The sequence below is a fragment of the Benincasa hispida genome, chromosome 6 (assembly GCF_009727055.1).
Source record: "Benincasa hispida cultivar B227 chromosome 6, ASM972705v1, whole genome shotgun sequence".
NCBI lineage: Eukaryota > Viridiplantae > Streptophyta > Magnoliopsida > Cucurbitales > Cucurbitaceae > Benincasa > Benincasa hispida.
The window spans coordinates 50,797,837-50,822,791 of NC_052354.1; the positions used below are offsets into that span (position 1 = coordinate 50,797,837).

The window sequence follows — 24,955 nt, forward strand, 5'->3', positions numbered from 1 at the left end:
GAGAAACATAACTCGATCATATTCTAGTAAATGCTCGATGCTCGATTACTCGATGGCATTATGGGTATTTACTCATGCATTACTCGGTGGCCCTTTACTCAATGATACTCAATGGAATTTCAGTAATTACTCAATTTTCTTCAATTTGTTGATTTTCTTGGTCATTTTTTATCCTTTAGGCACAAATTTCTCTTAATGACTCTTAAATGCCTCGGGGACCGTTTTACCTACAAAATTAGCATTTAAAGAAAATAATCAACACTATTTTGGAGAAATTAACGTAGAAAATATAGATCATTTAAAAACCTAACAAAATACCCTCAACTTAACTCTTGGTCGTCTCGAGCATGTCTAAACTAAAAATATGCATACTTTCAAGCAAAAACATGAATATCAAATGTGCATTCATTCAGAGAACTCATTCAAAAATGTTAATACGTTCATATGGTTTACTCAAAAGTTTGATTCATATCTCTCTTTTCAACAGGGAAGCAAATGAAAGATACAAATGGGTATTTAAACCTTTAAAATTTTTCTAACAAATAATTGAAGCCTATTTTTGAAAAAAAAAACATTATTTTTCTTGTAAAGCCATAAAAGAAAAGACTACTCAAATTTAGTTTATTTAAAGGCCAAAACTAGTAGAAAAGATATATCCAACTCTCAATTCCTCTTCGCCCTACATGGCTCGGTTATCGGTCTATGATATACCTAACTTGCATTAGATAGAGACAATTCTAATACAAGGGTGCCCTTTTTTATAAACTCACACACACAAAACGTAAATGATACTTTTTTTTACCTAAAGGGATAGCTTTCACACTCATACCGTAGGGAACCTATCACTCTTTTCTCGTGGACCCTAACTAACACGATGGAGGTAGCTCTTTTCACCTCTATCCATGCACACACACACACATGTTAGTGAAGATTATGTTAATTTGGCTAATTTGCTTTATTTTTTTTTTGTGCTAGCAATTTTTTTAAAAAAATACTTAAAACACTAGACCCTTTTTTTATCCTCTTTATCTAGACTTATCTCTAAAACAAGATAGTTGTTCTTAGACCAAAGTTTGTCCTATCGGGGTAACAAAGAAAATTAAGTGGATATGACATTTCTAAGAGTTTTGAGATTCTAAATAAATCTAAAGACTAAGTATTCAATTTTTTATGAAGTTAAAAGGAAAAGAAAGTTTCTTTTGAAAAATGAGTTTCAAATTTTTATTTGAAAAGACTTTAAGAAGCTTAAAATTTATTTGTATCATTGCTTTAGAAAATGTGTCGTCAAAGTTCATTGATAAGAATCAAAAGATTGAGAAAAACAAATGATCATAACAAACAAAGTGAATGCTATTCTTGAATGAATGAACATACTTTGTAATGAATCATGCATTGAAGGCAAAAATGAGTCATTTAACAAGAACAAAAATGATGTAAGATAATAATATTATGTTTCTTAAGAGAATAAAAAAGAATGCCATAGGAATGTAATAGAGCTAATCAAGATATATTTCATCAAGATCATAAAATCCACATAACTCGAGCTGAGGTGCTCAAGGGTTCCAAATATTTCTTGATATGCAAAGATAATAGAGATAATGGAGCAAAAAAGTTTTTGTTTTTGTAAGGCTCATTTTTTATGACCCTAAAAAAAATGTTAAGAACATGCAATGAACTCCCACCCCCAACTTAAAAACTAAACATTGTCCTTAATGTTTATAAAACTAAAATATGAGCTAGAAGATAAAAAGAAAGGGGAACAGAGAACTCCCTTGATTTTGCACAATGGGTGGTGGTAGAAATTTTTCCTTGTTTGTTCTTATTGTTCTTTTCCTGCATCAATTTTTGCTTTTTCTTTCATTTTGTTGTTCCTACAAAAAGGAGAAAAGAAAAGTAAAAAAAAGAAAAAGAAAGGAAAAGAAAAGCTATAAGAAAAAAAGAAAGTTAGTCTAAAATTTTATTCCTAGAAAGAAAATAAAGGAAAACGAATAAAAGTGAAAATGAAAATGAAAGATAAAAGATAGGGCAAAAAAATGAAGAAGATACCGGGAAAATATATGTGTTGTCAGAGTCAGTCTGAATTAGGGCTCTCGCTGAAGATCGTACTAAAAACCTATGCTGGCATAGTAGAGATGGTCCCTTTCGCACATGAAATTGACAATCTCTGCATACGCCTAACTTGGTGAGCGGTCTCGCGGATCACCCTTAAGGCTTCGGTGGCAGTTCTAAGTGCTTGCTCACCTAAGGTTTCACCACTCGGCGATTGCTCATGGGGATGACTGGGAAATTCTACCCTAAGTGATTCTTCTTTTAAATGTTGATCCTTACCATCTAGCTCTTCTTATTCTTATTCGTGGAGTTCCTCAACTCCACGACCTCGAAAGGTTGAGATGGATGTCTTAGAAATTGGAGCTTTACGCCCCATACGTTCCTCATTTCTGGGTATTTCTACCTCGGACCTCTAACACAACAAAGTTATTAAGCTAGGATGTCCAAGGCTACCCATGGTAGAATACCGTCCACATCGTCGGATGGAAGCATGGATAACTCTTCCAACGTTAATAGACATACCTTGAATGAGACAGTAGAGAAGTTGGCTCTAGGTCGGGAATGATCTAGGACTCGATGGATTATGCAAAGAAATGCGAAGCTTGTCAATATCACGCGACTTTCATTCATCAACCGCCCGAGCCTCTACATCCGACCATAGCCTCATGGCCTTTCAAAGCATGGGGGCTTGATCTGGTCGGCCCTATGATACCTAAGTCATCAGCAGGGCACTCTTATATCCTCGCAGCCACTAACTACTTTTCAAGATGGGTTGAGGTTGTCGCTTTAAGGGAAGCTAAGAAAGAAAACGCGGTAGATTTTATCCGCACTCATATGATTTATCGATATGGTATTCCCTATCGGATTGTGACGGATAACGAGAGACAATTCTCCAATAGTTTGATGGACAGGTTATGTGAAAAATTCAAATTCAAGCAGTAGAAGTCATCCATATGTAACGCCGCAGCGAATGGGTTGGTTGAGGCATTTAACAAGACATTGTGCAACCTGCTAAAGAAAATTGTTTCTAAGTCGAAGAGAGATTAGCAGGAGAAGATCGGTGAAGCGTTGTGGGCTTATCGCACTACTCACCGTACCCCTACAGGAGTCACCCCGTACTTTCTCGTTTATGGGGTAGAATTTGTCCTTCTTTTGGAAAGAGAAATTTCATTGCTAAGAATGGCGGTGCAAGAAGGGCTGACTACAGAGGACAATGCCAAACTGCGGCTCCAAGAGTTGGAAGCATTGGATGAAAAATGATTAGAAGCTCAACAAGCTTTGGAATGTTACCAGACACGAATGTCTAAAGCCTTCGATAAGCATGTAAAGCCTCGGTCCTTTCAAGTTGGTGTTCTAGTGCTCATCGTAAGGAGACAATTATCACGACAAGACATACGGGGAATAAGTTTACACCTAAATGGAATGGGCCCTATGTCGTCAAAGAAGTCTACACAAACGGAGCGTACAAGATAGTTGATCAAGATGGGCTAAGAATTGGCCCAATTAATGACAAGTTTCTCAAGAAGTTTTACGCTTAATAAATTTTTAAAAAAACCTTTGTACAAACTACGTTACGACTTGATCCCTGTCATTATAAAGGGTATATAGGCGACTTAAAAAAATTTAAGTTCAATCACGCATAAAAAAAAAAATTGAACTACATTATGACTTGATCCCTATCATTATGAAGGTATGTAGGCAACTTGAAAGAAACTTCAAGTTCAGTCCAGTTAAAAAAAAAAAAAAAAAAAAAAAAAAAAAAAAAAAACTTGAACTACGTCATGATTTGATCCCTTTCTTTAAAGGTACGAAGGAAACTTAAAGAAATTTAATTTTAGTCCATCAGAAAAGGTACCACAACCACCTAAGTATGATACTACAAGATTGATGTTGATCATCCCCGTTAAAGAATGACACTCTAGATTGAAGATATTCATCCCTATTGGGGGAAACATAATGGATTGAAGATGTTCATCCCTCGTAAGAAGCCAACACAGTAAATAAAAGACACACACTTGGAATGTGCTTTGCTTCCTCTTTAAAATCAAACTTAGATGCTCCTCCATCTTCAAGTTCAGAGGCTTCGTTGATGCTCTTCAATCTTCAAATTCAGAGGCTTCATCCATGCTTCTCCATCTTCAAGTTTAAAGGCTTCATCGATGCTTCATCTTCATGCTCAAGTCTAGAGGCTTTGCAATGCCATCTTCACGCTCAAAGTCGTGAAGTCGAGCTCAATGTGAAGATTCATTGATGCTTCGTCAAACTCAAGTGAGGAGGATTCACCGACGCTTCAAGCTCAAATGCGGAGGATTCACTGATTCTTCAAGCTCAAGTGCAGAGGATTCGCCGATGCTCTATCAAACTCAAATGCGGACGATTTGCCGATGCTTTGTCAAACTCAAAAGCAAAGGTCTCGTCGATGCTTCTCTATCTTCAAGCTCAGAGGCTCCATCGATGTCGTTCCATCTTCAAGTTTAAGATTGGCATGTATAGCCCCACTTCCATCTTCAAGTTCAAGGTCGGTGTGCATGGCTTTGCTCTATTTTCAAGTTCAAGGTCGATGTGCATGGCTCCGCTCCATCTTCAAGCTCAAAGGTCAGTGTGCATGGCTCCGTTTGATCTTCAAGTTCATGGTAGATGTGCATGACTCGGCTCCATCTTCAATGACTCGGTCTACAAAATCATGACGCAGCTTTGCTTCATCTCCAAAATCTGGCGTGGTTCGTTTCATCTCCAAACTGATGACGTGACTTCACTTTATCTTCAAAGTTGTGACGTGGCTTTGCTTCATCTCCAAACTGATAGTGCAGCTTCGCTTCATCTCCAAAATGTTGGCACATTTTCACTTTATCTCCAAGGTTCACTTTATCTCTAAAGTTGTGGCGTGGCTTTGCTTCATCTCTAAACTAATGGCGTGACTTCGCTTCATCTCCAAAGTCGTGGTGCGGTTTTGTTTCCTCTCCAGAATTTTGGCGCGGCTTCGCTTCATCTCCAAATTCGTAGCGTGGCTTTATTTCATCTCTAAACTGATGGCGCGGTTTCACTTCATCTCCAAACTGATGACGCGGCTTCACTCCATCTTCAAAGTCGTGGTGCGGTTTCGTTTCCTCTTCCGAAGACCTGTCTCTTATACACATCTAGATGTGTATAAGAGACAGCCTTAGGGTGATCGAATGGGAGAGTTGTAAGCCTTGGCGACGCTCATCCCATGATGATCAAGATGCACGAATAGCGCTGCAAGGTAATCTGTGATCGAATAAGAGGGTTATAAGCCTTTGTGGTGCCCCATGACGATCAGGATGCACGAACGGCGCTACGAGGCAGACCTTTTCGGGATCCTCCCTAGGGTGATCGAATGGGAGAGTTATAAGCCTTTGCGGGGCCCCTTCCATGACGATCAGGATGCACGAACGGTGCCACAAGACAGACCTTATCGAGATCCTACCTAGAGTGATCGAATGGGAGAGTTGTAAACCTTTGTGGGGCCTTCCCATGACGATCAGGATGTGCGAACGGTGCTACAAGGTAGACCTTTTCGGGATCCTCCCTAGGGTGATCGAATGAGAGAGTTGTAAGCCTTGGCGGGGCCCCTCCCATGACGATCAGGATGCACGAACGGTGCCACAAGACAGACCTTATCGAGATCCTACCTAGAGTGATCGAATGGGAGAGTTGTAAACCTTTGTGGGGCCTTCCCATGACAATCAGGATGTACGAACGGTGCTACAAGGTAGACCTTTTCGGGATCCTCCCTAGGGTGATCGAATGGGAGAGTTGTAAGCCTTGGCGGGCCCCTTCCCATGACAATCAGGATGCACGAACAGCGTTGCAAGTAGTCAGTGATCGAATGAGGGGGTTATAAGCCTTTGCGGGTCCCCCATGACGATCAGGAAGCACGAATAGGCATGCAGTAGATAGACCTGTCTCTTATACACATCTAGATGTGTATAAGAGACAGTCCTACAACGATCAGGATGTACGAACGGTGCTACAAGGTAGACCTTTTCGAGATCCTCCCTAGAGTGATCTAATGTGAGAGTTGTAAGCCTTGGCGAGGCCCTTCCCATGACTATCAGGATGCACGAATGGTGCTACAAAGCAGACCTTATCGGGATTTCCCCTAGGGTGATCGCATGGAGAGTTGTAAGCCTTTGCGAGATCAGGATGTGCGAACGATGCTACAAGTTAGACCTTTTCGGGATCCTCCCTAGAGTGATCGAATGGGAGAGTTGTAAGCCTTGGCAGGACCCTTCCCATGACAATCAGGATGCACGAACAGCGTTGCAAGTAGTCAGTGATCGAATGAGGGGGTTATAAGCCTTTGCGGGTCCCCCATGACGATCAGGAAGCACGAACACGGGCATGGACCAACCAATTAGGAGTTGATATTTGTCCTGAATCGAAGTTGAAGACAAATTTCGATGATGCCACATGGTTTTATCATGACCGTTGAATCAAATAAGATTAAATTGACCTAATTTGATATTATTATTTGGGTCAAAGTCCAACTAAGTCCAAAAATAGGTTGAATTTGACCACCAAATGTCAAATCAGACCTAAATTTGATTAATTGGGCTCAAAGGCCAGACCCATGGACCAACCAAGCCCAAGTCCAACTAATTGGGCCCAAAGGCCAAATGCATGGATCAACCAAGCCCAAGCCCACCTGTGAACTTTATAAATAGAGAAGCCCTCCTCATTTGGAGGGGTCAACATTTTCTACATTCAGAGAGCCTAGAGGGAAGTTGCGTTCCTAGAAGACAGAAGACCCTTGAAGATACAAATACTTCAAGAATGTTTGGTGTTTTTCTTCTTCAAGTCAAGCACATTCACCCAACTGAGAGAATCAGATGATCAAGTATTAGAAATTAAACCATATTGCATCAAATTAATTTCAACATCAACACTAACTCAAGTTCAATTCCACGAAACACGTTTATCTGAAAACCTCGCGTAAACAAAATTAAATTAAAATTTTTACAAATTACGTGCCCTTGAATTAGAACCATTATTACAGTTGCACCTTAAAATATTTAATCATAAAAGATAAACCCTAAGACTTGTCTAAGTATATATTGGGTCCTTTAATTGACTTCATAAGAAAAAAGTCCTATCTTTCCTTTTCTTTTCTTCTTTGTTTTTTTAATCTTTTTTTTTTTCATCTAAAAATGTTTCTCTCTCCTTTTTAAACTCTTCTTTCCTTAACATATTAGAAGAGAAGTATGGTTTGAGAAGTGTGGTTCCTAGAGAGAAATTAAAGGGACAAAATTTAAGTAGTCTCAACATTTTCCTGCATTTTATTCTCTACACTTCGCTATCACCTATTTATTTTATAAGCTGTTTAAAAGATGTGAGGATTGTCCTCACAAATCAACATCGTTTCTTTTCATTTAATCTTTTTAGATCATATTTGGTAATCTTTTTTTTTTTTTAATAATTAAGTCTATTTTCTCCTCATTTCTTACCATAAATTGCATCTTTCTTAAGTATTGAATTCTTAGCCAAATTTTAAAAATAAAAACAAATTTTTAAAATTTACCTTTTTTTAGTTTTAAAATTTGGCTTGATTTTTTAAATGTCAGTAAAAAAAATAGATAATAAATGAATATATTTGGAGATGAAAATAATGTCTATAGGCTTAATTTTCAAAAACAAAAACTCAAAAACCAAATTGTTACCAAACGAAACCTTAGTTTTTACTCAATATTTTAGGTTGTGTTTAAAGTGGCCAAATGTATTTAAGGAAACAATTTCTTTTTAGATTATTATTATTATTGAATACTATATATATATACCGGTTGCACCCAATAAAAACATGTCACGTGACATTTTATTTATTTATTCTTTTAAATAAGTTTTTTTTTCTTGTGTGTAAAGGAGAGAGAGTATGAGATTAGGTGCAACATTTGTTTATGTTAGTATGTTCTTTTATGGTATCGTCCACTTTCTTTTAAAAAAACATAAAAGATTAGGAGATCAATAGATACACCAGAATATCTTAATTAGATGGACACATCCATAACACCCACATCAAACCCTAAAATCAAAAGATACGTGCTATTTGAACAAAAGATCTATGCTATTCGTAAGGTGTTGTTAGATCTCAGTTCTATCCAAAAACATGGTCTCATACTAATAAAGACTTTGTTAGATCTTTTCCCACTGTTAGTCTTTAGGGGGGAGATTTTTCTTAACACGAAAAATATTATAATGCTAAAGAAAAGAAAATAGAAAAAAGTTTGGACTTCTGTACATGCCCTAACAAAATCATAACATATCAGAAAAAGAACCCTTTTTCAGGTAGGACTTTACATTTATATATATATATTCAATATTAAATTTTTGAGTTTCTTTCCCACACACGTAGTCATTTCATATCATTGCCTATAAAGAGCCAAACCTAAAGCTAAACTCACCCCAAGCTAATTAAGAGGACAATGTTTGTGTCTATTCCTTAGAGTGAATTGTTGAAAATAATTCTAACTAATTTTGAGATAGGTGTGTCCACTTATCTCTCTCCTACCTTTAGTGTTAAAAAAAATTATAGTAATTATTGGTGAGAAATCTCGAATAGTCAATTTTCGGAGTTGTAGTTGGTGTCTTACATTCACAAAATTATGTTCGAACTGGCAAAAAAAAAAAAAATTTGCATAAATCGTTTGTCGAATATATTGTTGTAATTATAACACATACATATGAACATCCAATTTGAGTTTTTATCTCTTCTAAAGCTATAAAATTATAATTTAAATTAATTACTGACGAAATGAGTTGGATATAACTAATCATGAGTATGTCTCCATGGTAATTGACATGCAAGAGAAGTTAGAAGTTTGATCTATCATTTCTATAATTGTTATACTAAAAAGGGGCATAGTTAAAATATAAATATGAATAATTTAGGGTTTTGTTGTTAACATGAACATAATTCAATTATATAAGATTTGTACTATCAACTACGTGATTAGAGGTTCAGTTCTTCTCCCACTAAGGGTAAAAAAAATAAAAATTATGGTTGTAGTGTAAAGAGTTGATGTGGGCATATTTTAAATTGAAATTAATTGAAGTATAATAACACAACTTGATTGGAATAATTACATTAATTTGGAGGGTAGTAGAGTAATTGTCCAAATAAAAGTTGGAGGATATAGATATAACAACTTTTCAAAGTTCAACTTCAAGAATGGTTTGTTATAATTTTTTTACCCATGTTTTCCTATACACAAAATATTAATTAAGTGTTTTTTGTCTAAATCTATTGTAAAGTAATTTAAAGTGTTTTTTTTTATAAATTTCATGAGTAATAGTATGTTTGGGATAGGATTTTTTTTTTAGTGATTTAAAAGGATAAAAATTATTCTTTTAAAAAATAGTAATGAACAAATAAAAAACACTTGATAAATTAAAAGTGTTATACTATGGTGCCATATAATGTCTTTAGAATAGCTTTAATTTCCATTTATTTTTCCTATTTGACATTGCATTTTCCATCTGTGGAATAATTAACCATCTTTCTAGTTAAAAAACAACTTATTCTAATTTCTGAAGTTGGAAATTACTCAAATGGTTAAACCAATTTTTATTTCTTTTTATTCAACATTTTTGGTAGCTTGAAACGATGATCAATATGATTGAACCTTTTTTTTTTTTTTTTTTTTTTGCCAAAAACTAAATTATATGCAGAAAAAAATCAGGTTGGGAAAGAATAAGATGTAATAATTTGGATTTTTAATGTTCTGAAGATGTAAAATGCAAAGCCTTTAAACTGTCATATCATTTAAAAGGGTAAAGAGAAAACACATCTGATATGCTTCATTTAGTTCTGTCATAACTTATAGTCCAAAAGAATAACATTGGGGCAAAGGGAAATCATTTTACACCAATCATTTTCTTTCATTTTCTCTTAACTTTTTAGAGTTTTTTTTATGTTATATATATATATATAAAGAAGGTTAATGACTTTGCCCTTCCAAATCATCTTTTCTACCATTTTTATCTTGAACAAATTTAATTCAACAATAAATTAGAAACTCGGTCAATCCGGTATAGCTCAATTTAATAAATAAAAATATATTTTTTCGATCAAGATGTAATAAGTTATTTGAATCTCCCAACATACAAATAAATTGTTGAACTAAAAAAACTCCACTTTTTTAGGTTGGAATTCACAATTCCCTTATTCGTTAATTCTTATAATTAAAAGGAAGATATTAGAAAAAGAATAAAAAAGATCAAAGTTGTATTATATCTATGATTATAAACTATAAAAACATTTATATATATAGCTATTTAAACATATATAACTCAATCAAGAGGTCAAATATATTTGAATCATTATCGACACTCATTGTTAATGTACCTAAAAAGATATTTTTAGTTATTGCTTTAAACTAGCAGGTTTTTCTCTAATCTTATCTTATCGATGTATTTTCTCGTTATTGAGCTCTCTCTTGCTCTTGTACAAAGTATCTTTTTGGAATGTATCGCTCTTGGTTTTGAGAGTTCTATAGTTGAGATATTTCGGTACACCTGTTGATTCCATTATTTATGTGTTTTTGTTATTATTGAAAAAAAAACTTATTAAACACTACTTTCTAATTATAAGTTTTTTTTTTTTTTTTTTTTTTACTTATTTGTAACCTAATTAATGTATTCAAAATCCAAACCAAAAATTGAAACTCAAAAAAGTAGTTCTAAGCCTTTGTCTTTTATTTCTGGAATCTAACTCAGAATTGAAACTTTTTTTCTTTTTTAAGAAAAATCTAAAAAACATTCTAAAAATTTAAGAGAAAAACTACTGTATAAATTTCAATAAACAAAAAACTAAATACGACAGGGTTATCTTTTCCCCTTTTATTAATTTACGTTATTTATTTATTTCCTAAAATGAATTCCATAATAGTATTTGACATCCTTAGTTTATGAAACTTCAAAAAAAAAAAAAAAAAAAAAGTGTGACAAAAAGTTTGGTAATTTTACAAAGCATTTTTAATTCAAAGAAACCAATTTTTGTTAATCAAATTTTAAAAACCAATGTCAGTATCACAAAATTACCCTAAACCAGTCTTAAGAGAAATAGTTTCTTTCAATTATAACCCCAAAAAAGAGTTGTACCTTTCAATTATACAAAGTGAACTTGCATTGATATTATATAAATTACACAGAGAATATAAATTAACTACAAAAAGACATGCAATTTTCTTGAATATAGTAATTTAAGATAAATTCCATATTTTCTACCCCTAGTAACTTCAAGAACAAACTTTTGGGTCTTTTCACTAACCAATAAATAGTGGCATTTCAATTCAAATTTTGAATTTTCAAATTTGAACCCTTTTTCTATAGTAACTTTTAATCACATATATTATGTATACACATGATACATGCACTAACATATTCAAGAGGACCCAAAAAAAAAAAAAAAAACTCATTGATTGATTAGGTCTTTCATAATTTGCCTTTGACTCTCGATCTAGATGTCGGAAATTTACATCTATGAACTCTAATAATTGAACTAAAAGAAAAGTCTTATATATTATATATGATATAAATTGATTTTTGAAAATTAAGTTCGTCACCTATGAAAAAGTCTTGCATATATTACACATATAACAGAAATATGAACAAAAAGGACATAAATTCAAACTGGAACTTTAGGATTGAACTTTCAAACCCAATTCATTTTGGTAGTTCTAAATTTTAGTTCATATTTTTGTTATTATAATTTTCTATTTAACAAGTTAGTCCTATTAGATTTATTTGGGTTCAGGATATGATGAGAGTGCTAAAAATAAGTTGAGATATTTTGATGCACATATTTATCCCTTAGACCTATCATACTTTTTCCAAAAGAAAAAATTCAGATGATTTTTGTGAAAACTACTTAAGCTTTCATCTTATATGACACTATTGAAGTAAATTGAGGTCTCATTTAATAACTATTTTATTTTAAGAGTCAAATGATAATCAAAAGGTTAAAAAACATTTTTGTCCTTAGAACTTTCATGAAAGTAACAATTTAGTCCATAAATTTTAGTTTGTAATGATCTAGTCTTTATATTTTTAGTTTTGTAACAATTTAGTCTATAAACTTTAATATGTAATAATTTAATTCTTGTACTTTCGACATTGTAACAATTTAGTCCCTAACGTAAAAAAAATTATCAAAATTAGATGTCAATTTTAAATACCTTATGATGTAAATTTTGTATTTTGTAAAAATATTAAGTCTCTAGTTAATTTAACGGTTTATTTATGCATGGATTCTCATTAAACATTAACAAAACTTTCTACAATAGAGACTAAATCGTTACAAATTTTAAAGTTTAAGAATAAAGTTATTACATAATAAAGCCCAGGGACTAAATTATTATTTATATGAAAGTTTATGGACTAAAATAATTTTTAACCTACTCTGCTTATAAAGAAAGGATCAAAAATGAAAAATTAGAAAAAAAATCCCTTATACATATAATTTAACTTTTATTACACACGTATGTATGAATATTGGATATATAGTTTAGCTTTAAATTGCAAATTATAATTAATATCCATAATTATCTTCTCTAATTACAGTTCCAACAAATTAATAATAGCATCACTAACCAACAAAGCATAAATTAAAATTGGCTTTTTCAGTATAACAGCAATAAGGAAATTCATACCACATATTCTTTTAGTCACTAACACATCTACCTGTTAGTTGAATTATGTTGGATTTATCAAATAGATGGTTTTTTTTTTTTTTTTTTTTTTTAAGAAAAAGGGGATTGTGTTTCTTTCCTGCCCTTAATAATTATGATAATTAGTTTTTTTTTTTTTTGAGAAATGATAATTAGTTTTTCTTGTAATTAATATTATGTTAAAAGATATATAGCTGCCATAGGGAAGTGTTTCTCAATTATTTCTAGACATGTGGGCTGAGGCTGTCTCTCTCTTTTTTTTTTTTTTTTCCCCTCTTCAGTGGACACAATTCTGTTTTTTGTTTTTTTTTTTTTTCATTTCAATTCAAACCCTATCATATATATAATAGAAAGTAAAGTAAAAGGAAAAAGAAAAACAAAATATATTAATCTAGGGTTTTGTCTTTTTGCTTAATTGTATAGATCTTTAAAAAGATTGTGTTTTAAGGCCAAAACAACAACCCTAATAAATAGTTTTGACTGCTTCTGTTTCTTTTCCTGATCATGGAAGAGAGAAAGGGAAAAAAAAAGCCCTAGATTCTACTACAGAACCCAGAAACAGAAAGAAAATAAAATTGGCAAAAATATTTATATTCTTTTTACACTAATTTGTTTCTTATTTTTCATTCATCAATTTCTTGATTCTTCAAGCTCACTTTTTTGTAAAAAATTTCAATTCATACATATATGATCTATATACAAGCACTTAAAAGAACATATTATTCTCAAAAATTCAAACCACTAAATTGGGATATATAATTCCTTTCAAGAAAAAACAAAAACCCACCAAACATCAATTCATATTCAAAATCTCCTCAAGATCTCTAACAAATAATATCATAGAAATTAACATCCTCCTATACTTCTCATCATAATTATAAATATTAACAATTTGAAAATATTTAAGGAATCAAAATAAAAAAGAAAGCTAACCCGAACATAGCTCAACGATCATAACCAATGAAGATTCAAATCTACAAAATCACCTCAAGATCAAAAGAAGGAAAAAAAACCCTCTACTAAATAATACCATAGAGATTAACATACTCCAATACTTATATCATAATCATAAATATTTACCTAGAACATATGGAAATAAAATAAAAAGTCAACTTGAACATAGCTTAAGATCATTTGCGAGAGAAAAAAGAGAAAAACCTTCTATAAGGTTCAAATCTTCATCTCGATGTTTGCAATAATTCAAAATTAAAAATAGAGAGACTACAATTCTTTTCTCATACACAATATATATATTTATATATATATATATATATAAGAATTTCAAGTTGTAGGATTTTGATGATCATGAGTTGCTGAAGAATTAGTAACTTTTTGCTTTGGCCTTTTTCTCTTCTTCTCATAACTAACACCTCTTGCTTTCGCTTGAAAATCACGAACTTCCCTTAAATACAAACGAACCGCTCTTGCTCCAAACGGATTTCCCTCCGCCCGACCGCCGTTCTCTTCATAAGCTGCCCGGAGCCGACCGATCAAGGCGTCTAAGCTGCCCCACGCTTGTCTCAGCGGGCACGGGCAGGGGGCAGGTGGGTTGGGCAGCCCGAAGAAGGGGCAGGTTTGGTTGTGTACTTTCGTCTTCCCGAACTGATCTAAGTACCGGAGGAATTCCAGCACGTGAGCGCCGCTGCACATCTGAAGAGCCAACGGCGGCCGGTGGTTCCGGAGGTATTGACAAAACGTGTTCCAATCTCTCCGTTTTTGATTCTCGTACCGGCTTGGTGTGGCGGCAGAGGCGGAGGCGGTGGGTGGTGCGGTGGCGGCGACCGTGGCAGTAGTGGTATAAGTAGTAGGAGGATTGGATGATGATTCTGAAAACAAATCCATCTAAAAAAATATATATCAATGAAAGTAATTGAAAAAGAAAGAGAAATGAGGAAACGTTTATAAAGATTGAAACTTTTTGTTATCGGTGTGAGGAAGATCTCATCTTTTAGGGTTTTGAAGAGAACCCACTTCTCATTTTAGGGTTTTTTTTTTTCTTTTTTCAACTAAGAAGTGGGTTTTAATTTGCATGGCAAGAAGAGATGATCAAGAAGAAGAACAATGTGAAGGGGGAGGTGATCATAAAGGGATTAACGTCATTGATGATCATAAAATTGAAAGTGAGAATTTTTTTTTTAAAAAAAAAAAAAAACCAAAACAATAGAAGAAAAATAGCCCAAAATAGCCCAAAATCCAACAACTTTGATCAAAATGACTTCTTTTCCAAAAACATGTTTTTGTTTTGGGGGTTGTTTTTGATATTGTGTTTCTTAGAAGAAGAGGATAGAAGGGGAAAAGGGTGAGTGATGAGAGAGTTTTATGGTATGAAGAGAGGGAAATGGGGAAATTATTAGAGAAGAGAGAGAGATTTTGTTTTTGAAGAGAGAAGGAAGTGAAAGAAAACTGAGAGTTAAACAGTGAGGAGAGAGAGGAAATTAAAGGTTAAAATGAGGAGTAAAGGTTAAGAGTGGGAACAGTAGTAAATAGGCATAAAATGACAAATTTTAGCAGTGAAAAGAGTTGATGGTGACCATTGGTAAAAGGACACTTGTGCTGTCACCCACTCACTCTTTGGCGCGTGTATTAACAACTTTTTTATTTTTTTATTATTATTTTTTTTTAATTTTGTAAGTACAAGAGTTTATACTTTTCTAGGTTGTTAGGACACTTGGGGAAGAGTATTATAATGATGTATTATATTTTAAAGGCTATATATTTGAGAAAATTAATCAAGTAGTTGATGTACTTAATTGAGCTAGTTTGATATCCACGTGTCTCAATGATAAATTCGTAATTTAAGAAATAGATTAATGGTAATTTATAATAAAAGAAGAGTTGTATATAGTATTTGTCATATTGTATTTCGATACTTAAGTATTTAGAAATTTTTGGATGTAGTAAGAGTTTAAAGAATGAAATCAGTTCACTCTTTAGATTCTTTTGATAAAAGTGAAAATAAGATATTTAAAAGGAGTTTGACTTAAGGTTCTTTTGTTTTCTATTGAGATTTAAAATTCAGAAAGCAAATTGAGATAATCGAGGGTTTTGGACGAGAAATCTACAAGAAGTAGACCCCCATAATGATGCTTTGCATTATATCTCAAGGCTTGCGATTCAGTTGATTGGTCGTCTCTGTCGGTATATTTGACTCAGTTTTCTTCGAATTTATCCGTAGTTTCTCTTTTCTTTTCTTAGCTTGTTCCTTAAGTTAAAAATTGTCTTATCGCAAAGTTTAATAGCGATTTAAAATGAGTCTTGGAAACTAATGGACAAATACGTAATTTATTTTAAAAAGAGCATAAACGCATATAAATATACTTTTGAATGCAAGAATATAAAATAAATGCATTGAGTAATATTAATTATAAAACTACAATAAACCATACTATGTATAGAACTCTATGTAACAATTTGAAAACATATAAACAAAATAACGAAACTTAAAGGTTGGAAAGCACTTCTGGTTCTAAAGTTTGTAACAATTTATTGAGTGGATAAATATCATAAAGTTAAAGTGAAAATTGACGCGATTGAAAGATATTACATGACATCGTTTACCACATTATTTACGTAAATTGACATGATAACTAATGTGTAAATATTAATTATGTAAATGATTTGATGTTTCTCCTTCAAACAAAGAAAGAATGCTTAAAAACTATCCTAACAATATATATATATATTGGAAATGGCAAAGAAAAGTTGGAAGGAATCATAAACGATGAGTTTTTCCTTTTTTTTTTTTTTTTTTTTTTTTTTTTTTTTTTTCTTTTTTTTTTTTTTTTTTTTTTTTTTTTTTTTGTTAAAATGCAAATTAAGAACAAATAAATGAAAGTAATGAATAATAAATTCATTAAATTGGGAAAAAAAGTGAATATTGAACCTTTTTGAAATGTGAATTACTTAGAAGAATACATAATGAGAAATATATACCAATACTATGTTAGTGGGAATCAATCAAGATATTTGGGAAATTCTTTGTCAACCACTTAATTTCCTCCCAACCAAAACTTATTACATCAACAAAAGCATTTCCCACCTTTTTTTATATTGAAAAAAGAATTCTAACAAACTAAACATTATCTTCTTTCCTCAGAAAAATTCAGAGAATATATATATATATATATATTTGTCCACTAATTACAATTAAACTCTACGTAGAAACTATTTTAGAAACAATATTTAGTTAACCAAATAAGTTATTAAAGAAATTTTGTTCTAGAAACAAATAGAAAATGTTTTAAAAACTGTTTAAAATAGTAATAATAGTAATTAATTTCCGAAACTGATAATACTACATTATTGTAACAGAGGAGATTTAAATATATCATCAGACATTAATTACAAACTACAAGGTGTGACATTCCAAAAGGCACCAAATTTCATTTATTTATTTATTTTTCCATTTTTGATCAATGAAGAGGGAAAAAATCTCATTAGTTAGAAGTTAAGAAACAGGCTATTCTATTTGTACACCTGGAAATATTAACCCTAGATGTAGGGCTGCCCTTAACAACATGGGGAATACCCTAAAATAGGGAACACAACTTCATTTTTAGTGCCCTATTTACATAGGTATCTTCTATTACCAAAAATTTTTCCATAAAAGAAAATGTTTTAGGTTGGTTGATTTGTACAAATTTGGACACAAGAAAAACCTACCACACATAAATATATTATTAATTATCTCCCCCCATTTCAAGTCATTTTAATTTTTTTTCTTCAAATGATAATAATAATAATAACGACTAGAAAATTGTAGAGATAAATACTAAGATTGTGAATCTATACTAGAAAATTGTAGAGATAAATACTAAGATTGTGAATCTATGAGATTGATTAATAACACATGTTTTAAGCAGTTGAGTTAGTCGAATTTGAAGAGTGATTGGAGGTAGCTTAACTAATGATGTAACAGAAATTTGAAGGTTTTTTTTTTTCTTAAGAGGGCATTAGCTTCATAATCAATGGTTTTATATTTTTATCAACATTTTCATATGACTGTTGATTGAAAATTGACACAAGAGATAAATCGATATTTCTATTATGACGTAGAAAAACCAATGAATATAGTAAAAAAAATCCACAAAATTACTGGTAAAGTAAACTTAATATTCGTAATAAGAAGTTTATAAACTTAATATTCGTAATAAGAAGTTTATACTTATTTTGAAAAAAGATAAGTTGTGCCTTCATTAATTTAAATATATTATAGTTATCAAAGTTGATATTTCTACATTGACATTTAAAATTTTACCTATACGTAAAGAAAAAGTATTTTGGTTAAATATATATCTTTATTATATATAAAAAAGATTCTTACTCTATTTTTTTTTAATACACTAAATTTGTAGTGTGTGTATATATGAAAATTGAAATGCAATCTTCTACTTCTTGCATTCTTATTTCTTTCCACTTTGGAATAAGGCTTTTTTTAGATTACTTTGGGATAAGTTGGAACAAGATTTAGTGGATTCCTTTAGTAGTAGTAGTAATAATAATAATAATAAATATTACTATTACTGTTATTGTTGTTATTACTATCCTTATACCATTAATCAAAAGTTTCATATTCCTTTATCCACTTTGGAAAAAAAAATAATGTAATTCCTGCTTCCACATGGTCCAATGAAAAAAATTTGCTATAACATTTTCTGGCCTCTCTTATTCTATATTGCTTAGAAGGTTAAAACTAAGGCCAGCTAGCAAAATAAAATTAGAGGCTAAGGATGATAAAATCACCACATTATCCACAAAATTATATTTTGATTAAAGTAAACACCATTGATAAAGGGGGAAACAACAAACAACTTCTGAGTTACTCTTAAAACAAGTTCATAACACCAATGTGAAGATAGTTTACTGTAATGATGCTTCAGAGATTAATCTTTTATATACAAACTATTTACAGAGCACAGAGAAATTACATCGACTCGAGAACGGGTGTCGTTTATCTACACGCCATTTTCATTTGTAATTGCTCCAGTCATTGCTTGCTGTGACATAGAATGAGAGGAATTAAATTTTACTTTAGTCCATATGGTTCACATTTATTTCATTTAAAATACCAAACTTTGAAATGTTTTATTTTAACATTTATGCTTTAGCTTACTCGTCCAATAAATGACGTTAAAACACTTGTTTCATTCAGATATGAGATATCCACCGGTCAAAAAAAGGAACAAAATATGTGTTCTATGTTAAGTTTCAACTGCATAATTTATTGAAAGTTGACCATAAGAATCAAAACCAAAACGATATAAACAAGAAAGCTCAAAGATCAAAAATATAATTTTAAAAGAAAATTGCAAACAGCTTTTGATGGTGTTTTAGTTTTGATCACCTGGAAACAGGATAAGGTGTATTGTATGTCGGTTGCTGAAATTTGGTGGTGAAGAACAATTCTAACCCTGAAAACACAAGATATTAGCATATATATTTTAGACAAAGTGGTAAACCAAGTTCCATCTCAAATATTTTCTTGTTCAGATCGTTTGAGTGTCCATCACAAACTTCTAACACGAGTTTGTCTTCAAAAGTGTCAGAACAACGAGATGTAAGAGCTACAGGAAAAAGAACCTTGATGAACTTTCTGGCAATAAAAGTATGCCATGTTCTTCCAAGATTTCGCCTAGCTTTTCCCCTGTTATTGTTGAGTCTTTTTTTATATCTACAAATATCTGGTAATATAGCGAGGTGGAAAGCAAACATAAAGATTAATGTCAATATAGATTGGAAAATAGACTGCAAGAAAAAAGAATTTTGAAGCATGAACTAGAAAAAGGGCTGCTGCTATTCTGTCTAATTTTCACTGTTCTAAGAGCCCTTTTAGATCATACTCAGATTTCAAAAACAAAATAACAATTCCCTTTATAGAAAGAAAATACTCTTCTAAGTTTATGATATTTTCCTAGGATCTTAAGAACGCTTTTCTGAAGTCAATTACATGACAGAAGATTATTAGTAAACAAACCTAAATTTCAAAAGTTGGAAATAAAAAACAAAATCATTATCATACAGATTTATAATCCATCAAACCAAGTTTTCAATTTAAAGATCCTATTGATATATCCAGGAGGTTGAAATCTCAAAGATGAGAAGTGTCCATCCATCATTTTACCTTAATCACATAGCAGGAAAAATGAGAAAAAAGAAGAGGGTGATAAATAATGATTGATGTAAGCAAAAATAAAAATTTAAGAGCAGTGTATAAACAATTAACTTACTATATTTGTTTCAACCAAATGGCTTTCCACTTGCAATCCTTTGATTTCCTTTAATCCATCTGCACAGCTCACAAGTCACAACCCCCCCACCAAAAAGGAAACATGGAAAGAAAAACAGAGGAAAATGCAATGTCCATAAGCTTGCAAGGAAGAATCCAGAACAAATAAATGAGAGTGTGAGGAAGAAATATAATTGCCAGAGAGGACGTTTTACCAGCCAAAATCTTAGCATTCTCATGATCTCCCTCAAGTTTCACAATATTCTCTTGTATTGCAACCAATGCTGCAGCACAAAGAATACCAACCTGTCTCATCCCACCTCCCAATGTTTTCCTCAGCCGTCTTGCCTGGAATGAAAGAACGGAAAGTTTTAATTAAACAAGTTCTTAAAAAGCACTGGCAGTCAAGTTTAAGAGCAGAATGTGAATATATACATACCTTGGTAATGAATGCTTTTGAACCAACGATGACAGAGCCAACAGGAGCTCCCAAACCCTTAGATAGACATACCTGGTTCAAAATTTCAGTGAAGCAGAGATTCAATTAACAAAAGTATGCATTAGCAATGCTTCTACACTTCAGTTGAAGACAAGGAGGGATAATTTTAGGAATGTATATGAAATATTAAATGTATCCATACTTATCAAGCTCAAACTTTTGGATTTAACAGGTGATTTAATAGATACCTTGAAATTGCCAGTATTATATGTTATCTGTTTTTAAAAACGGATGAACAAAACAAGGGAATGAAATTTTAATAATGAAAATGACTAAGAATAGCGAAGCAGAGTGGGTAACTATACCGATACAGAATCAGCTGCTTGCACAAGCCTGTTAACAGGAACGCCAAGTGCCTGGATAGACAAAAGCAATGGATTAATGGTTATTGTCAATGAAGTTTCAGGAAGAAACGAAATCTAAATGATCCCACTCCTTGAGCATGTGAACTGTGAAGGCTAGAGATTCCCCAAATGATACATATGCAGTGGCATTGCCCATTTTGGAGTATGCTTTGTTAATTGTTGAACTTTAGGCATGCAAAATGTTATTAGAGCAAGGTAAAAATGACAAGTGAAGGAACAAAACATATAAGAAATACAGATTTTACGTGGAAAATCATTTCAAGGACAAGAAGAAAAAAAGGATACATCTACAGGAGAAGAATCAATTATAATAGAACAATTCGGTACAAGAGTTTTCAGTGATAGTAGCTATTACAAACATCTGTTTTTCTCACTTTAAATATCATACCATAGGCTTCTTGAATCAAGAAATGGTACGATACTTAAACCCTAAGCCATAAAGGATTTTGGTCAGTGATCACCCATTTTAAAAACATACAATTCTAATCAAATGCAGATCAATGTATTCATCATCTTTAGTGAGATCATCATCCAAGGGACTAAGTACACCCATAGCCCTATACAGATTATTCTTCCTAGATATAAATATCCAGGCAACTCGCCTATTCTCATGGGACAACCACTTGACCTATTACAATTGATTGCTAAAAGAACTTATAGGATATATTAAATCCTAAGTGTGTGACCACTATAGCTTGAACTCATTTCCTGCCTAGTATTACAACCCTATACAAATTGGCAAACCAAAAGGAATATCACTAATATTTATCAATAGTTATAGAACCAGGGGTGCATACACTTTTGACCAAATTATCTTTCCTGATGATTGAAGAGCAACTTGAATTTAACACTCGACTTTGAGCACAATTGAACAAAAGATGCAGATTAAGGTTGCCAAATACCAGAAGGCATCAATCCTTGTAATTATAATAATTATTATTAAGGTGTTTGGTCACTCTACATACAACTGAGGCATTGAAAATACGAGCACCATCAATGTGAAGCTTCAAGCCATGCTTCTTAGCTAATTCTCCAACCCTGTCTGTATACTCCACAGAGAGGCATCTACCTCCACAGCTGCATTATAGAAAAAATACTCAAGCATGAAGTCTTGATGATAAGTAAGAAAGGTCTAATCAAAAGAATCACTAATGAGTTTGGTATGATCTTAGGGATGATGAAAAGTACTAGTGGCCAATTAGAAGTACTTCCATGGTATTTGGCCAAATAATAAAGTTTAATTTAAAATAAAATAAAATAAACTATAATAATTAAAATTAAAAAAAAAAAACCCTAAATACCAATTCTTTCATAAAAGTTTTAAAACCTACTCCTTGAAGTAGAAATCCTAAAGAAAGTCAAATAGAAATTGGGACTTGAAATGGTGAAACAGGGTGACCTAACACAGTGTGGCTATCCAAATTTTCCTTCTAAGTCGTCATCAAACAATTTCTATTTGACACTCAGTAGAAATTTTACTCCAACAGTAAATTTGAAACGTGTATAAAATGTCAAGGATACTATTGCAACTTTTAAAAACAAAGGGCAAAGCTCAGGGCTATGTTTTATAATATAGCCAGACTTCTAAGTTATGTTTTATATATAACTTGAAAGCAGTTTTAAGTGAATAAAAACATTCAAAATGTTTCCACTTAAAAGCACTATTCCCAAAGCCATCCCAACACTCATTAAAACTAACAAAAATACAGTAGCGGTAGAATAAATTATCAGAAACGACCAAGAAAACGAGTCCTTAGACTCCTTACTTAGCATGTGAGTTTTCCAAGCAGATAAGCCTAGTAGTTGGAAACACAAGCTCTCCTCTAGGGTCTCTAATGGCAGCTTCAATCAAATCCAAGTCCATAGTTCCATCTCCATTATTCCTAACAGTCCTAGGATGAACCCCTCCAATAGTTGCAATACCTCCATTCTCATAAATATGGATATGAGAATTATCCCCAAGAATAACCTCAGAGCCCCTAATCTCACAATGAACAAGAACACTAATGAGGTTCCCCATAGTGCCGGAAGGCACAAAAAGAGCCGCCTCCTTCCCCATGATCTTAGCCATTTCTGTTTCTAAACGGAGGGCAGTTGGGTCATATTTCAATACATCATCATCAACCTCGGCGCTCGCCATCGCAGCCCTCATCGCTTCGGTTGGTTTGGTGACGGTGTCTGAACGAAGATCGACAGTCTTCGTCACCATTTTAGGAAGAAAGCTGATAAAACAAACAATAACGGGTAAAAATCAGTTCGGACAAAATGGGGTTTCTATTCTATCTTTGATTTTTCACAAATTTTATCCATTGTTTAAAGAAACCCATCTCGTCAAATGATCTGAAGCAATTGAAAAGCAGTTTAAAAACCCCTCAAAAGAAATTAGTACCTGTTTTCGATACTGTTTCTGTTGTCTGCGAGCTCTGTTTCTTGGAAGAAGAAAATGGGTTGGGGATTAATCCAAATTCTCAGGAGGAAAAGGAACAGTGAGCAGTTCGTCTACTTGTTTAAGTTTCTACGTAAAAGAAAACAATATATATGAATAATGGGATTCTGAAGGGTTCAAAGGGATCAAAACCCCAAGAAGGAAGCTGGCGAGATAATTACAGAGAGAAGTATGGTCAACGGTACGAAAAATTTTAAAGAAACTTGGTGCCACATCATTTGATGTGATCTCCACATACTCACCACATCATCATATTGGAGTGGGTAAGAAACAGAACAAAAAGGAATCTATATATAATAAACAAATATTTAGGTGCATGAATGCTAGGAAAAATTTCATATCCTTATGGAAAAATCTTGTTGATTAAGTTATTGTAATCAATTATTTAATTTTAGTTAAGTAGTGTTTAATATCATTAGTTATAATTTTATTTACATCAATTAAATTTAATCAAATAACATATAAAATAGAAAATTTGTTTTAAATCGTAAAACTGCTTAAAATATTTTTAAATATAGTAAAATGTCACAGTCTATCAATAATATGTCTATCGGTATCTATCAATGATAGATGATAATAATCTATTAGTGTCTAATAGATAGTGTTATTTTACTATAATTATAAATATTTTGGTTCATTCTAATTAAACTTAATCTCATTAAACAATTATTTGAGTAAAAAATAATAAGTAATCAATCATAATTCTTAAAAAATTGAACTTTTGCACTAACTTAATTTAATTAATCCTAATTTATTAATTAAATATATTTAAGATGTTTTTAGATAATTAATTAATCATTTACGTAGATAAGTAATTGCATTCATTTAATGATTTTTATTTGTAAAAAGAATTAAGTAAATACTTGAGTAGTATTATAAATATGTTAAATTAAGTGTAATGTAGATGCTCATTATTAGTGTCCACTGGTCATGCATCACTTATTCATTACCGCATGTATTGTCCATGTGTCTCAAAATTACACACTATTAGTGACTATATAATTCATCTCTTCCTTGCCAAATTGTCTATAAATAGTAGCATTTGGTGGGTTTTGAAATATACACATTGGCTAAAGTCCATGAAAATTGGAGAAAGTAGAGAATTTAGATACATTTTTTATTTTTTATTTTGTTTATTTATATACTATATTGAATTTATTTAAATATTTATTTGTTTTATTATTATATTATATTATTTTAATATTATATTTTATTGATATCCGTGTTACCATTGTGCTCCTCAAATTCACAACATAAAGGTATGTCGACTTTTTCCTCTTCGTTATACTTAATAAATTTAACGTTATTTTGCAAATTTAGTATCTATTAAATTTCTAATAGAAATACAAAATTTTATGATAGTGTTGCCATGATAAATCTTACAAAATTAGAATTTTTTGCCCTTGATATTAACGACAGTAATTATCTGTCATGGGTACTTGATGTCGAAATCCACTTGCATGCTATGAATCTTTGAGAGACTGTTAAAGTTGAAAATACGACATCTAGTCAGGACAAAGCAAAAGTTATGATTTTCCTTCGCATCATCTCCACAAGAGATTGAAAATGAAGTATCTTATAATAAAAATCCTCGTATCTTGTGGAAAAATTTGAAAGAGAGGTATGATCATAAAAAAAATTATTCTTCCTAAAGCTTGTCATGAGTGGATGCACTCGAGGCTACAAGAT

General features: G+C 32.0%; 2 protein-coding genes across 3 annotated transcripts; both read right to left on the reverse strand.

Moving 5' to 3' along the window:
* Positions 1-13,769: 13,769 nt before the first annotated feature.
* On the reverse strand, positions 13,770-15,176 carry LOC120080180 (protein LIGHT-DEPENDENT SHORT HYPOCOTYLS 1-like). The gene has a single exon (XM_039034753.1). It carries the CDS (start codon positions 14,571-14,573, stop codon positions 14,013-14,015), a length of 561 nt encoding a protein of 186 aa, XP_038890681.1. The 5' UTR covers positions 14,574-15,176; the 3' UTR covers positions 13,770-14,012.
* A 3,318-nt stretch (positions 15,177-18,494) lies between these two features.
* Positions 18,495-23,503, reverse strand: LOC120080521 (probable low-specificity L-threonine aldolase 1). 2 transcript variants are annotated; one of them, XR_005482539.1, is made up of 11 exons: positions 23,210-23,503; positions 22,587-23,042; positions 21,786-21,897; positions 20,761-20,811; positions 20,396-20,467; positions 20,172-20,304; positions 19,958-20,016; positions 19,311-19,411; positions 19,075-19,141; positions 18,844-18,942; positions 18,495-18,727 (listed from the first exon to the last, which is right to left on the reverse strand). XR_005482539.1 is itself a non-coding variant. In XM_039035208.1 (10 exons), exons 2-10 carry the CDS (start codon positions 23,027-23,029, stop codon positions 18,686-18,688), a joined length of 1,080 nt encoding a protein of 359 aa, XP_038891136.1. In that variant the 5' UTR covers positions 23,030-23,042; positions 23,210-23,501; the 3' UTR covers positions 18,495-18,685. The 2 variants fall into 2 exon arrangements, 1 of the variants encoding a protein (XP_038891136.1); XM_039035208.1 differs by lacking the exon at positions 18,844-18,942 and having other exon boundaries at positions 23,210-23,501.
* Between the last annotated feature and the right edge of the window lie 1,452 nt (positions 23,504-24,955).